At 44.8% G+C, this 13,176-nt stretch overlaps 1 protein-coding gene across 1 annotated transcript in view; it reads left to right on the top strand.

Annotated features, from left to right (window-relative positions):
- The window catches only part of fibcd1b (fibrinogen C domain containing 1b), a gene marked incomplete at both ends in the record, with an annotated part of 95,566 nt that extends 82,813 nt beyond the window's left edge, over positions 1-12,753 (top strand). The window contains 2 exons of the mRNA XM_079735951.1: positions 8,303-8,482; positions 12,488-12,753. Of these exons, the coding sequence (XP_079592077.1) occupies positions 8,303-8,482; positions 12,488-12,753 (446 nt within the window). The remainder of the gene's footprint in view (positions 1-8,302; positions 8,483-12,487) is intronic.
- Between the last annotated feature and the right edge of the window lie 423 nt (positions 12,754-13,176).

Raw genomic sequence — 13,176 nt, 5'->3', positions numbered from 1 at the left:
CGTATTGCTCAAATGTTCCTCACAGTTAACCCTTTAGCGTTGACACAGTGCTTGGAAGTGAGAGTGTACGTTCTGATACATCTCTGGATCATCTGCGCCATTTTCCCCCCATTTTTGCAGCCTGAAAACATCAGCGTACGTCTGCTGCCTCGTTTTGTGTTTTCCACATAAAGGATGAGTGTTATGTGTCTCCTTTCGACGGAATGCTTTTGATGTGTTTCCTTTTTCTGAAAGTGCTGGCAAAAACCTCCTGCGTTTGGTTTTTAGCAAGGCAGTTTTACCCTATTTTTACTTCAGACACCCAATAAAAAGAAAAACCCCAGCTAAGAAGTACAGAGTCGGAATGGCGGTGCCGTCTAATAATCGAAACCGACTTTAGAAAATGGAGAAGTCAGACAAAGCTGGTTTCCCGCTAGATCTGCTCACATGTCAAAGGTGTGACAGCTCGTCTTCTGTTCCCCTTCTCCTTCCCTCCCTCTCTCTCTCTCTCTCTCTCTCTCTCTCGCTTGCTCTCCTTCTCTCGCTCTCTCTCTCTCTCTCCCCATCGGGTGTCACAGTTGACTCAGGGGACACCGCGATTCAAGAGTTCAGTGCACACCTGTCTGTGTTGTGCTCCTCCTGATGCACCCGGTCTTTTGATGGTTGCTGGGGTGGGGGCGTGGTGGGAGAGAGACAAGAGAGGGAGAAGACTGAGAGAGAGAGAGAGAGAGAGAGAGAGAGAGTGAGAGAGCGAGAGAGAGATAGAGATGCTCCTCTATTCTCTCTGAGAGGGGAATACAATGACAAGGATGATTACGACAGCAGCAGGCAGTTTTTTCCGACAGACATGTGTTCAAAGAACCTCAACCCACTCCCCCCATCCCATCCCATCCCATCATACACTGTCACACACACACACACACACACACACACACACACATACACCCTAGACTCCCTAAGAGCCTCAATGACCCTCGACGTCGGTACTCCACACAAGCTGCAATCAGCGGCCTCTCCCCCTGTGTGTATGGAGATGGTAGCCCCCACCCAAAGACTCCGGGCACTGAGCAACAACATGGATGAACATCACAGACAAACGTTAAGAACGAATCCGAACAGAAAGGGGTAAGAAAAACGTATTATTGAGTAATAATCATAAAAGGAGTATAAAGCACACAATAGGGACGAGATGGGTGGGAGCTCTTTTGTCTCGTCTTCCCCTTCTCTTTATTCTTCGTTCTGTTTGGTTTCAACTGTCGGAGGAATTGCCTCCCAGACTCACAGAAGTAGAAAAAGCAGTATGAATTATTAATTGAGAGAAATGTCGCAAGCGGCAGAAGGGAAGCGTAATCTGAAAAAACGTGTTTCATCCTATTTCTCCTAACCCTGTAGCGTTGCAGCACTGAAGAAAGAAGGGAGGACCACAGGGTCACAGCCCCCTTAAAACCATCCAAAATGGGTCTCTACGTGCTCCATCAAAGGCCAATAAGTCCATAATATTTGGGTTGTTTTTCTTTTGGAAATCCAAGAGATGTCCCACCCAAGATATCGTATGAATTTTGAATGGGATGACACTAATGTCTGCATCATTAGGCGTTAAATCCGATTTAGGGAGAACAAATCCATGCGGTAATGGTTTAATCAAAGTGGGGAAAAGTTGTCATGTTGTCTCATGTTTAGCAATGCAAAACAGGTGCGGCTCTTGGAAACAGGGAAACCAAACGCAAATGGACAAAACATCTGGCCCGGAACTCGAAAATACTCCCAAGTTGTAACTTGCCCTATAAACCTAGCAACTGGAAAAAAAATGAGTTATAGATTTCCATGACCCAATTTAATGAAGTAATTGCCCATATTTATCATTTCTGTCTGTTTTTCAAAAGATCATTACTGCGGAGAGAGGCAAAGTTCGGTCCCACATGTATTTCAGTTCCTAAATTTAAAACTGGCCTGTTTTAAGAGGCCTTAGCTTTTCCTATTGTCTCTCTTTGGCTGTAATTTGTCATGATGGACAAGAGAATAGTGTTGAATTGGTCAGTTTTTTACCTTTTCATTCCTTGAGAATTATTGAATGTTCAGGGAATATGAAGGTCTGAATGTTAGCAAAGCATTACACATTTTGCATTATAATTATTTTGTATTCATTTTTAATCCTGGCCTTAATACATGTTGTGTTATTCATTTAAACCATATTTTTATTTAATTTATTTATTAATTAGAAATATATTTATTCAGGCAATTCTTTTATTAAAATCAGTTGCTAATTTGACCTTTGTGGCCTTGTTGTTATCTCCTTCAGAATCTTTTAACCGGAAAAGTAATGGCTTCCATTTTTTGTGGTGGTGAATAATTGGTCTCAAGTCGTTTCATTCTACTTGTCAGGAGCCTAATACACTACTCAACAGGATATACCGCCCTGGCTTGGAGCCACACAGTCTTTCTCAGCAGCAGCTTGACAACATCCAGGCAATATACTGTTATTTCCCAAGCTTTGTTGTTCTTTACTTAGAGCTCACCTATGCTACCTGGTGCAACCGTTCTCTCTCTCTCTCTCTCTCTCTCTCTCTCTCTCTCTCTCTCTCTCTCTCTCTCTCTCAATCTCCGGATCTCTTTCTCCCTCTCTCTCAAGACTTAAAGGGTTGTATTGGCATTGGAAACACAAAGCACAAAAGCAAACTATTCACTGAGATGAGGTCTCTCTCTGTTCCTCTCTCTCTCTCTCTCTCTCTCTCTCTCTCTCTCTCTCTCTCTCTCTCTCTCTCTCACTCTCTCTCTCTCTCTCTCTCTCTCTCTCTCTCAGAGATGAGTGAGTGAATGTCTCGGCGTCTCTTCATATTTTCCATAGCAGGGTTTATTTGTATCAGGCAGGATTGTCTAGGGATGATAGCTGTTGGAATCCCTTGCCGAATGATTGGAAACCTAAACCCTACTCGTAGATCCCTGAGCATAGAGGCCTCCAACCTGCATGCTCATTAGTGTCAAAAATATTCTCTGTAAACCGACTTGGTTGAGAGCTTCTGCTTAAAGACTGAATAGTGAACGCTATCAGTTGCCTAACTCATGTCATACCAGACAGCTCAAGTCTGTTATCGGGTAAAACACTAAGACAATCTCAACTTAGCTTTCCTCCCCTGACCTCATTTCACACCTCCATTCCACCCGTGGAGATTAATGTGAACACAGCAGTTTCACAGCAGAGGAGCCCTCCATTTCACGGAGTACATGGAGCTGAGAAAAGAGCCATGAATCCCGTCCTGATAGGGCTGTAAGCGCTTAAATATAACTTCTTACACGAAGCCAATTAATTATGAGCGGCCGCCCCCCAGTCAGACTCCAGGTAGTGGGCGGGCTGTGAGAACGGCTCTCTCAGGTTCCGCTGCCATTGCCAGGACACGGTAGGTATGAATGGAGGCTAACCGCCGGTCGTACGCACAATGGAACGGGGACACGTAGTTTCCACCCACTATGGAGGAGAATTTGCTTTCACAATATATGACACCCACCCACGCCCAACCCCACCCCCAACCCATTTGAAAATAAGCAGCAGGTCAGACGTCATGTACCCGGCTGAATCCGGTACCGATCGAGGAGAAAGGAACACCCTCTGTGACCACAATGACACAGCCAACCCTCTCCCAGGGCGACGGGAAGTGAGGGTGGTGGAAGTGTTTGGGCCCCATATGCTCACAACTTGGGGAGTTCACAATTATTATGAGGGGAAATAGAACGAATAAAGGCCTGAGGTCCACGGTGGAACATGTACTGTATAGAAGACATATGTGTTTTCGGTTCTCAATTGGGCCTGTAAATAATGTCAGTCAGGACAAGTGTAATGTTCAGTTTCCACTCAACCAGTTAATGTCTATCTCAACCCTTTTCCTCTGTTGCTAGTAACGCATAGCATATAGGAAGGGTCTTTTGTTCATTTCAAATGAAAAACACTTTGGAATGGAAGGTAAAATACTCAACCTCTTCTTAGTTACGCCTTGTAATTTCAACGCCATTTGGACGAGGATAATGTCATGTGTTTATCATCTGTTCAGTGAAGGCCGCTACTATGAGAGAAGGCACAATGTTGACACTTTTATCCCCCAAGGCCCACAAAGCCAAATAGCCCCACAGTTATTTCCAGAAATGGTTGATGTATGCATGCTATTTGAATAAATGGAAAAATTGTTTCTCTCAGATGTGCGTTAATGTAGCGCAAGTCTACATCAAAGGGACTAAGGGAGGAGAGAAGCATGCAAACCTGTACCACTCTCTTTCCTGTGTTTATTGGCAATTCCATCGCTAACCTTCACTGCCCCATCCACCCATAGGAGGAGAGACCTTATTTAATTCTCAACTTAGCCACTAAACGGTAAGTGAGTGAGAGGGGAAACACGCATCTCCCCTACGGAGCAATCAGTATGTTAATATACTCCAGCAACACAGCCCCTATCCTCACTAGAGTGCGGAAGACATTTAAATAACTTAACAATAGCGCTTTAATTAACCGACGCCCAAACACCTGAGCGTTTAGATTTAAACCAAGGAGGAAGTATGTTGCTACACCGATTGTCTTCCCACTTTAATTATTCATATTTGGAACTTGGAAGAGGTTCCCCCTAGGGATTTAATTAGAAACTGAATTGAAGTTATGTAAATGCAGTTTTAATCTAAAGAGGTTTTTTTTTTTCTGAATGTCTAGTTAAATCTGGTATTTTATTTACATTTATTTTTATGATTTTTATTTTCTTTTTATACCCAAGTCTCTCTTTTGAAGATGAACAACAAAATACCCTTGGCATGTTCCCTTTGGTGTCTTCTTGGATTGCCCTTATTCCAGCTATGGCACAGAGCTATTTGGATGGCGCTGCACTGCATGAATGTAAAATAAGTAAAAGTTAAAAACCTTGCTGCGCATCAACGTTAAATTTCCTTAAGTCACTCACAATGGCATGAAGGAATGGCATTAATAAATCGACATCCCCACAACTTTCCAAAATATACACTTATTGACCCCCCCGTCAGGGCTGGAGACTGAGGCCTGGCTGGTAAGTCCACTCTGAATAATAATAGCTTACTATGTTTGCAAGCAATTTGGCTTTTTTTCTTTTCTTTGCAAAGAAGTACATTTACGACTCAAATGACCATTATTTGATTGAAAATGGTGAAGGGGAAGTAAAGTAGGTCCGAAATAACACCCCCTTTTGTCTTTTGTTTAATGTTCCCCACTGTAGACCATTAGGCAAAGGAGATGAGTGACTTGCACCTCAGGAACCAAGGGAAGTCCAAGATAAAAGTACAACGAATGAGAAAACAAAGTCCAGAGATGAGTAGGAAGTTTGGTGGATATATGTTTTAATTGGACTATGTCTTGCAACACACAGTGCCTCACAGATTTAAGAGTAAACAACATTACTAAGGAAAAGTAACCTTGAGCTGGGCAAATGGAAAAAAATACTCCAATAAGACAAGATAACACAAAACCAAACCACAAGCTTGGTTTTGTCAAATCCATCGAGGACTTCGGCTTTCGTAATTGGGCGGGGCTATCCCTGGCGGGACACTCAATTCATATGCCCCCTATCAGCTGACGGCTAACGTGGTCCAATCAAAAGCACGTACACTGACAGGCGGTCCATTTAAGACCTTCCATCTCACACACACTCTGCCAAGTTAAGAGCGCTGAGCTGAATCTCGCCCTCCCCCACCCCAGCCTCCACCTGCCTTGGTGCTGCTCTGCATCGCATATAAAAGATAACCTCCGCATTGGGTTGAGATATCTGATGCACCCCATGGGGGATTGGATAGTGCTCCCTGTGGTCAAATGTCGGTATGCTGTTGGTATTCTGTATCTGACACCTGGATGTCATCCTACAGCAAGGAGAACCCTAAAAGAATATAACCATATCGCCAAACTAAATTGAATTACCATTTCATGCAATACATGGTTACATCTGTGAGTGACTCCTGACAGAACATTGCCAAACAAAGGATATTATTTTCCTGAACACCTGGTATATCTGTGTGAGAAGTTAACAATATTTTCACAGTGTATAAAAGATTATATATATATATATATATATATATATATATATATATATATATATATATACAGCATCACTTTTTAGGGTTGAAAGGTATCTAACAGCCCACTACAACCTTTGCCAGCATGCACTCCTTTGGAGGACAGTCAGGCTATCATCAACATTTGACCAAAAGCTCAGAAAAGGTAAGCCATCAAATAGAGATAGGGAATGTTCCCTTCTTATTCATCGTGTGGGAACATTCCTGTATTCAGAAAACCAATATGAGGCATCAAAGGTTGGCTGAGTCTTTCTTTGGCTAGGTCTATGAAAAACCTCTAACCTGACAGTAAATGCTTGGTTAGGTTTAAGGTGTGCCCTAAATCCAAACAGGATACTTTATCTCTTTGTTTTTTGTTTTTTACATTTAAAAGCAGATGGCTGATTCACAAGGTTAGCAGTTTTTGTGTTATGACATACATATCTTACCAATGAATAGTTTCTTTGTGCAAATGTTCACATTTGCTATTACAACATCCAGAGGGTCGGTGAACACGCGGTTTCACTGCAGCGTTCTATCATTCTCAGATGCTTGTTTGTGTTTTTGCCGATGGATCCGAGCTCTTGGCCGTGTCCGAGGGCGGCGCACTCCTCCTCTATCTTTGATCAGTTCCCTTAGTGCAAATCTCACTGTGGGGAGAGGCTATCAGTTCACTCAAAGCACTATTGGTAGATTGCAACAAAACTCTTTTGTCTCTTGTTTTTTTTTCATGCTTTCTGTGGTTCTTTTAAGAGATGAGAATGGATTAATTAAAAGCGCATTAAGGACATCAGACACATTGATGAAACCCATCCAGTCTAAAGCGGCTGAATCAGACGTTATGGGGAACTGTGTGGGGAACCCCTTCCTCATCGCAGAACGCTTCATACTAATAAACAAAGTCAATCTTGCGATTCATGTTTTCCATGGTTACGTCTGTATTTAATATCCACAGAGTCTGGTGGATTGTTTATTAAAGTCGTAATGTGTAACATTCCAAGTTAGTAGGATAGAGACTTTCAGAATTCAAATGACTCAGTTACAGTGTGGACAGTGTAACATTCCACACTGACTGGCTGTGCAATTGGTAATTTAAGTGGCTGGTCAGGTCATTTAAAAATGCGAGCTAGTTGAAATATGACACAATTAAGAAAAGCTTTTTTGATGGAGGTAAAACTCCAGTGGTGTGAAAGGAAAATAGGCAGATAATTAAGATAAGTAGATGGTATCGGTTTGTGTAACAGGAAGGACATTTTTCTGATCTAGACAAGCTTACAACTCAAAGTGGATGTAGGTAAGACTAGAGAGCCGTAAAGAGTGAGAGAGAGAGAGAGAGAGAGAGAGAGAGAGAGAGAGAGAGAGAGAGAGAGAGAGAGCGAGCAGAAAAGAGTGGGAAAGAGAAAGATTTTCAAACCAAACCACAAAAATGTCCCCTCCCTAAAAAGAACACTCAAATAATAGCTCATAAATTGAACCTAGAGCGACTTTAATAAACAAGATAAGAGGTATGGTAACACATTCATTAGATTAAATATAGATATAAAAGTGCAGTCGCAGCAACCTCCGATAATCATCTAACTGAGCAGGGTTGCGCTTAGAGGGGGGCCGCGGTGGTCTGCCATGAGACTCCAGACCCAAACCAATACACATCATTATGTTGTTAGAAGGACAGGATATTTCACATTTGTGCTGGTGTGAGCAGAAAGAGTGCGGTTGGTATTTCAATTGTGTGCAGAGGACACACCAGTAGTTTAATGGCCGCTGCATATTAATATGTAATTGGCACATGCTCTCATATATTTGAGATAAGTCTATAAAAGGTTGTTCAAAACATTTTTACAAGTGTGAAACGTTCCATGTCATGGCTAAGTAAAGGGCTTTAGGACTGTCTGCACGAGAGTAATTATAGTCGTTATGTCAGTATATAATGCTGTAAAAATTGCTGCCTGTCACCAATTTCCGCTTGATTCCCAGTATTTGGGGAAACAGCCTTCCTGTAATCCATCTCCGATATGTGCTATGCTCTCGTCTACTTTTTTACATTCTTTTTTTGTTCCACATTCATCTTTTACATTTCACACTACATTTTGAGTTGACAAAAGTTTCAGACATTCCTTTCAAAGTTCCCTGCAGCCGAGCAAGGTCATTCCTGAAAGGCCCTTCCTCTTGAGGACTCCATTCCATCTAGCCTTTTTCCCTTTGTCCTCTTCGCTACAGTACACCTTACGTCTCGCTCTTTCTCTCCCCCTCCCTCCCTCCCTCCTCCCTGCAGGTCTGAAGCAGATGCATGCCCTCTCCATTCAAGGCAACTACGAGCTCCGCATCGACATGGAGGACTTTGAGAACAGCACAGCGTTCGCCCAATACGGTACCTTTGGAGTGGGCCTCTTCTCAGTCGACCCCGATGATGACGGGTACCCTCTGACCGTGGGGGACTACTCAGGCAACGCCGGTAAGACACGGGGAACAGCTTTGAGAGGGGCAGCATGTGAAACCTGCTAGCATCAGTGTTTCAGTGTAGCGAATACTGCTGTTAAACTTTAACTGTGTTGCGTCTGTATATTATCACGTGGTAATAGGCAGCGTTATTGATTCAATCAATATTAATACAGGAATATGTTTACAGCGCGAGACGCCAGTGAAATGAAAGAGACAACCATGTGGAACCATCTGAGGGAACATCTGTCTGCCTGCATCGCAGCCACCTAATTACGTTTCCAATTACTGTAAACCCACAGCTGGTCGGTCCGCCGTAACGCGAGGGGCTGTATCTTCTGCCTGTTTGTTTGTTTGTTTGTTTGTTTGTTTGTCCACAAGTGAAACAAATCTAGATAAGCCAAGTCGCCCGCACCTTTATCTAGAGAGCCTCCCCACCGTGGCCAGCAACCCGTCACTCTGACGCCATGACTCCCAATGATTCGCTCGCCTTGACCCAGCATGTAAACACTCAGCCCCCCCCCGCCGAGACAAAGGAGACATCCCTTCAGGGATAGGAGCGTGGCGGAGGGGGGGGCGGACCGATGCGCACCACGGGCGTCCGAGTGTGGGATGAAGTGTGAAGTGTGAGGAATATCATAATAACAGTGGAATCAGAAGGCACCCTCAACGGAGGACGGGAAGAGAGGGGAAGGGCTGTGATGGCAGGCCGACATGACAGGGAACCAGAGGTGAAGTGAAGTGCAGAGAACCTGCGGGGAGAGCGTTGAGATTCCGCCGGGCTGAGGATGTCGGCTAAGAGGTTTTTCATGGCGGGAAGCGGGGGCGGGCGGGTTGGGTGGCCCGGCCCCATAGAGGACGACCTTGAACCGGCCCTGCCTGTCAGGCACTGAGACCCAGGCCCGTCCAGCCCCGTCCTCGCCCTGCCCCCCCTCCCAGGCCCACGACAGCATTGCTGTTGCTAGTTTGGTGGCAGAGCCAGCCGCACTATTGTTGTTCTGTGTCTTAATCCTTCTATTATTGTTATTCTTCCGCCCCTTTTCCTGTAATTACCTCCTCCTATAGTATTTAATGTGTCAGCACCAAACCACTACTGAATACTCTTGTTTATATAATTACCGTTATTGAATATAACCATTAGTGTAAAATGTGGCGCTAATAGCTTAATTATGTCAGTGCTATTTTGCATGATGGAAGTCGATAGAGAAAGAAAGCTGACTTCAGACACTACGAAGGTGAGCAACTCAGAGTGGTTAGGTTTTTAGAAATATTAAAAAATATGTTTCCTAAAAGTTAAGTACAACTTTGACCACAGGGGGGGTTAAAACCTGTGGTTGTGAGGGACGATCAGCCTCATTATTCAATCAAACACAAGTCTGCTTCAAAGTGGACCAGGGACTCGATACTTAACGTTCTCTCTTGCATTAGTATGTTAGAAGGCTCAGGAAAATTGAGCCGACGAGTTGGCTCATGCAACCACACACATTTATCAAGAGAATGCACATCTTGGTATTCCAAATGTATTTATTCCTTTTTATTTTCCTCCCTCCTTCTGTCCCTCCCGATCGCTAGACAGGTAGTAGTTTTGGATGGTGAGGGAGGATGGGTGGGGTGTCTGTGGTGTTGGTGGCGGTGGGGGTTCGGGTTAAGATGGATGCTAATGAGCCCGCATGGACCCCCGCCACCACCAAGGTGACACACGGAGCCTTATAAGTGGGCCGCGGTTAGCGCTTGACTGTTCTTGCAACACGGGGGACGCACGATATTATTGCCCCGTCGAAGACATCAGCTGCTGTCCTCGCCTTCTGGGGGATTTGTGTTTTGTGTTTTGTAAAATCATCATCAGAGTGATACTGTCAGAGGTGTTGCCATGGTAACGGCAATAATGATGGGCTCATTATTGCCGTTACAGGGGGAGGAAGGAAGGAAGGGGGGAGGGACTGAGGAAGGGAGAGCGGGAGGAGGTGGAGGACTCATGGATGGATGGACAGGTGGACACATCCAGGGCAATCACGCAGCGTTGGTCACCGGGATCAGCTCCTGGCTGCTGGAGCCAAGCCTCCATTGTGCAGTCAGATTGGTCCCTGCTATCGACCCCCCCGGTCACAGCGGGGATCGATTATCTGGCAAGGAGAGGAGGGAGGTGGGTGGGGGTAGGCTATGCTACATATGCATCTTACCTTTGAAAAGTGTGTTTTACCATTAAAATCAATTCTCTTTCAACGGCGTCTTACATTGAAATCTAAAGAGTTTCAAATGGATTTTGCATTTTTGCAGTCTCTGCAAAATTCTTCTTTAATGCACATTTTGTTTTCAAACAAATGTATTCCTGACCAGATATGGGAAAAACAATCCTGTGAAACGTTTAGCCTTTAAACGTTTAGGGAAATTGTTCCACTTGGAAGAAATGTTCTTCTTCTACGGTGGCTGAATTGAGTTGTACAATGCTTGGTCATTGGCAATGCCGTTCAAAATTCATTGCACACACAGCTGCACAGCAGAGTAAACTTGAATGCACATTCAACAGTGGGCTTATTGATGAACCCATTGTTATGTCAGTGGTGAACAATACTAATACTAAACTGTACAACTGTTAGTGATGCAGAGAAAAAAACAGATCCGCTCGATGGAAAGATGGAATGCGTAATAAGCCACAAACCTGCAAGACTTGCAAGAGGCTACATTGCAAAATATGCGTTTCTCATTACAATTTATTTTATTGCCTCTTTCATCATTTTGTCGACAACGCTCACATGAATCAATCATGGATCAGGCTGTGGATATCGGGCCGGCATTGAATAGCTTAGAGTAGTATTCCCCATAGCCTTCAGCCGTGTACAACCAAGGTGCGACTTAACTCTCCGCAACATTACGCAACGTTATACAACAGGTGAACCTGTCCTGCTAGGTCGAAGTGCACACCAATCACACAGGAGGTGTTCTCCTCACATCCTTGCTTGCTTTCATGTTTCAAAACACTTGCAAGGTCAAAGAAAAGCGTCATCAACTAATGACCTATACACACGTACTCACACAACCACAGAGATAGAGAAACAAACGCCCCCCCCCCCCCCCACACACACACACACAACCACACACACAGACGGTTATTAAACAGATACAATCCTTAGCTGTATTTTCATTCTTATGATCATAATAAACGTGTGTGCGCGTCCACCGACTTCATTAGAGATGCAGTGTGATTAAAAATAAAAAGTAAAGTAAAAGAATGCAGCCCAGTCTCGTCCGCGGCGTAACAAGGGATGACACTCTTTGGAGTGTGGAGGCCCGTTCGGCACGCCTCAGTCCCCCTATTCATGTGCAAGATTAATGGTAACAATTACTTCCCATTTGGATATGAATTAGACAACAGTTGTCACTCTATTTGCTCCCTAATTTGCTGTTTCGATCACCGTGGTGATTTCTAGATGACAGTCGTTAGTTGGAGCTTAACCAAAAGCAAAAGGAGGGGGAAATAGCGACACTTTAATTAACACTTAATGTAATCTTTGTCTTTCTCTCTGCCTCCCCTTTGTGCCATTCTTTGTTTCCTTCGTGTTCATCTCATTCCCATTATATTGGTTTGATTTGTGAACACGTTGACCATGTCAACATGGAAATTAATACAACTTGCATGTTTACGTAAAACATGTTAATAACCTCAACAACCCCCCCTTGTTCCATTACTCCTCAACCACTGTCCATCTTTCATCCCCTTCACCTCCCCATTCTTGATTCTCTCCATCTCCCCCTCCTTCTCCACTTCATCTTCATATCCTACCACTCCTCCTCCATTTTGATCTCCTCCTCCTCCACCCTCATCTCCACCTTCATATCCTTTTACTCCCCCTTCTCCTCCTCCACCTACCCCCACAATCATAACTATCTCCTGTTCCGGCAAACCCTTCCACCACCATCAATCCATCATCCATCCATCATCCATCCTCCTTTACCTCATCTGCCAACACCTGCACCACCTCCATCCATCCTCCTCCTCCTCCAACCCCCTCCCCCACCCCAGGCGACTCCCTGATGAAGCACAACGGCATGAAGTTCACCACGAAGGACCGGGACAACGACCACTCGGAGAACAACTGCGCCTCCTTCTACCACGGCGCCTGGTGGTACCGAAACTGCCACACGTCCAACCTGAACGGGCAGTACCTGCGCGGACAGCACACCTCCTACGCCGACGGTATCGAGTGGTCCTCCTGGACGGGCTGGCAGTACTCCCTCAAGTCCTCCGAGATGAAGATCCGGCCCACCCGCGAGGCCGAGAGCAAATGAGACCCTCGGAGAGAGCGCCAATCCCCCCCTTCCCCAACCACCCACCCACCAGCCCACCTGAGGAAAACATGACAAGGAGAGGATGAGGACGCAAACGCAAAAAACGCGACCAATCACAGGTCTCGACACAGCTAGGACCGGGCCGTTTCTGATTCATCTGCTCTGGAACGGACCGTCCACACATTCAGCGGCCTGTCTGCTCATCGCCAGGTCGCACTTGTGTTTTTTTTTTTTTTTCGTTCTTTCTTTTGTATCCACTACCTCTCACCCCCCCCTACCGGGCTAATTCTGATATCATATTATAGAGCGTGTCCGGATTATTTGGAAAATAACTTGATTTCCTTATTTTCCCTCTGTCACCCGCATCGGACCGCTATCACACTCCCTCACGTTGCCAGTAAGCAGTCGTTCCACAAAGGGAAG

The sequence above is a fragment of the Pollachius pollachius genome, assembly GCF_949987615.1.
Source record: "Pollachius pollachius genome assembly, chromosome: 4".
NCBI classification, from domain to species: domain Eukaryota; kingdom Metazoa; phylum Chordata; class Actinopteri; order Gadiformes; family Gadidae; genus Pollachius; species Pollachius pollachius.
Note: the sequence above shows the minus strand (reverse complement) of the source record. Positions and strands in the feature narration are given on the sequence as shown.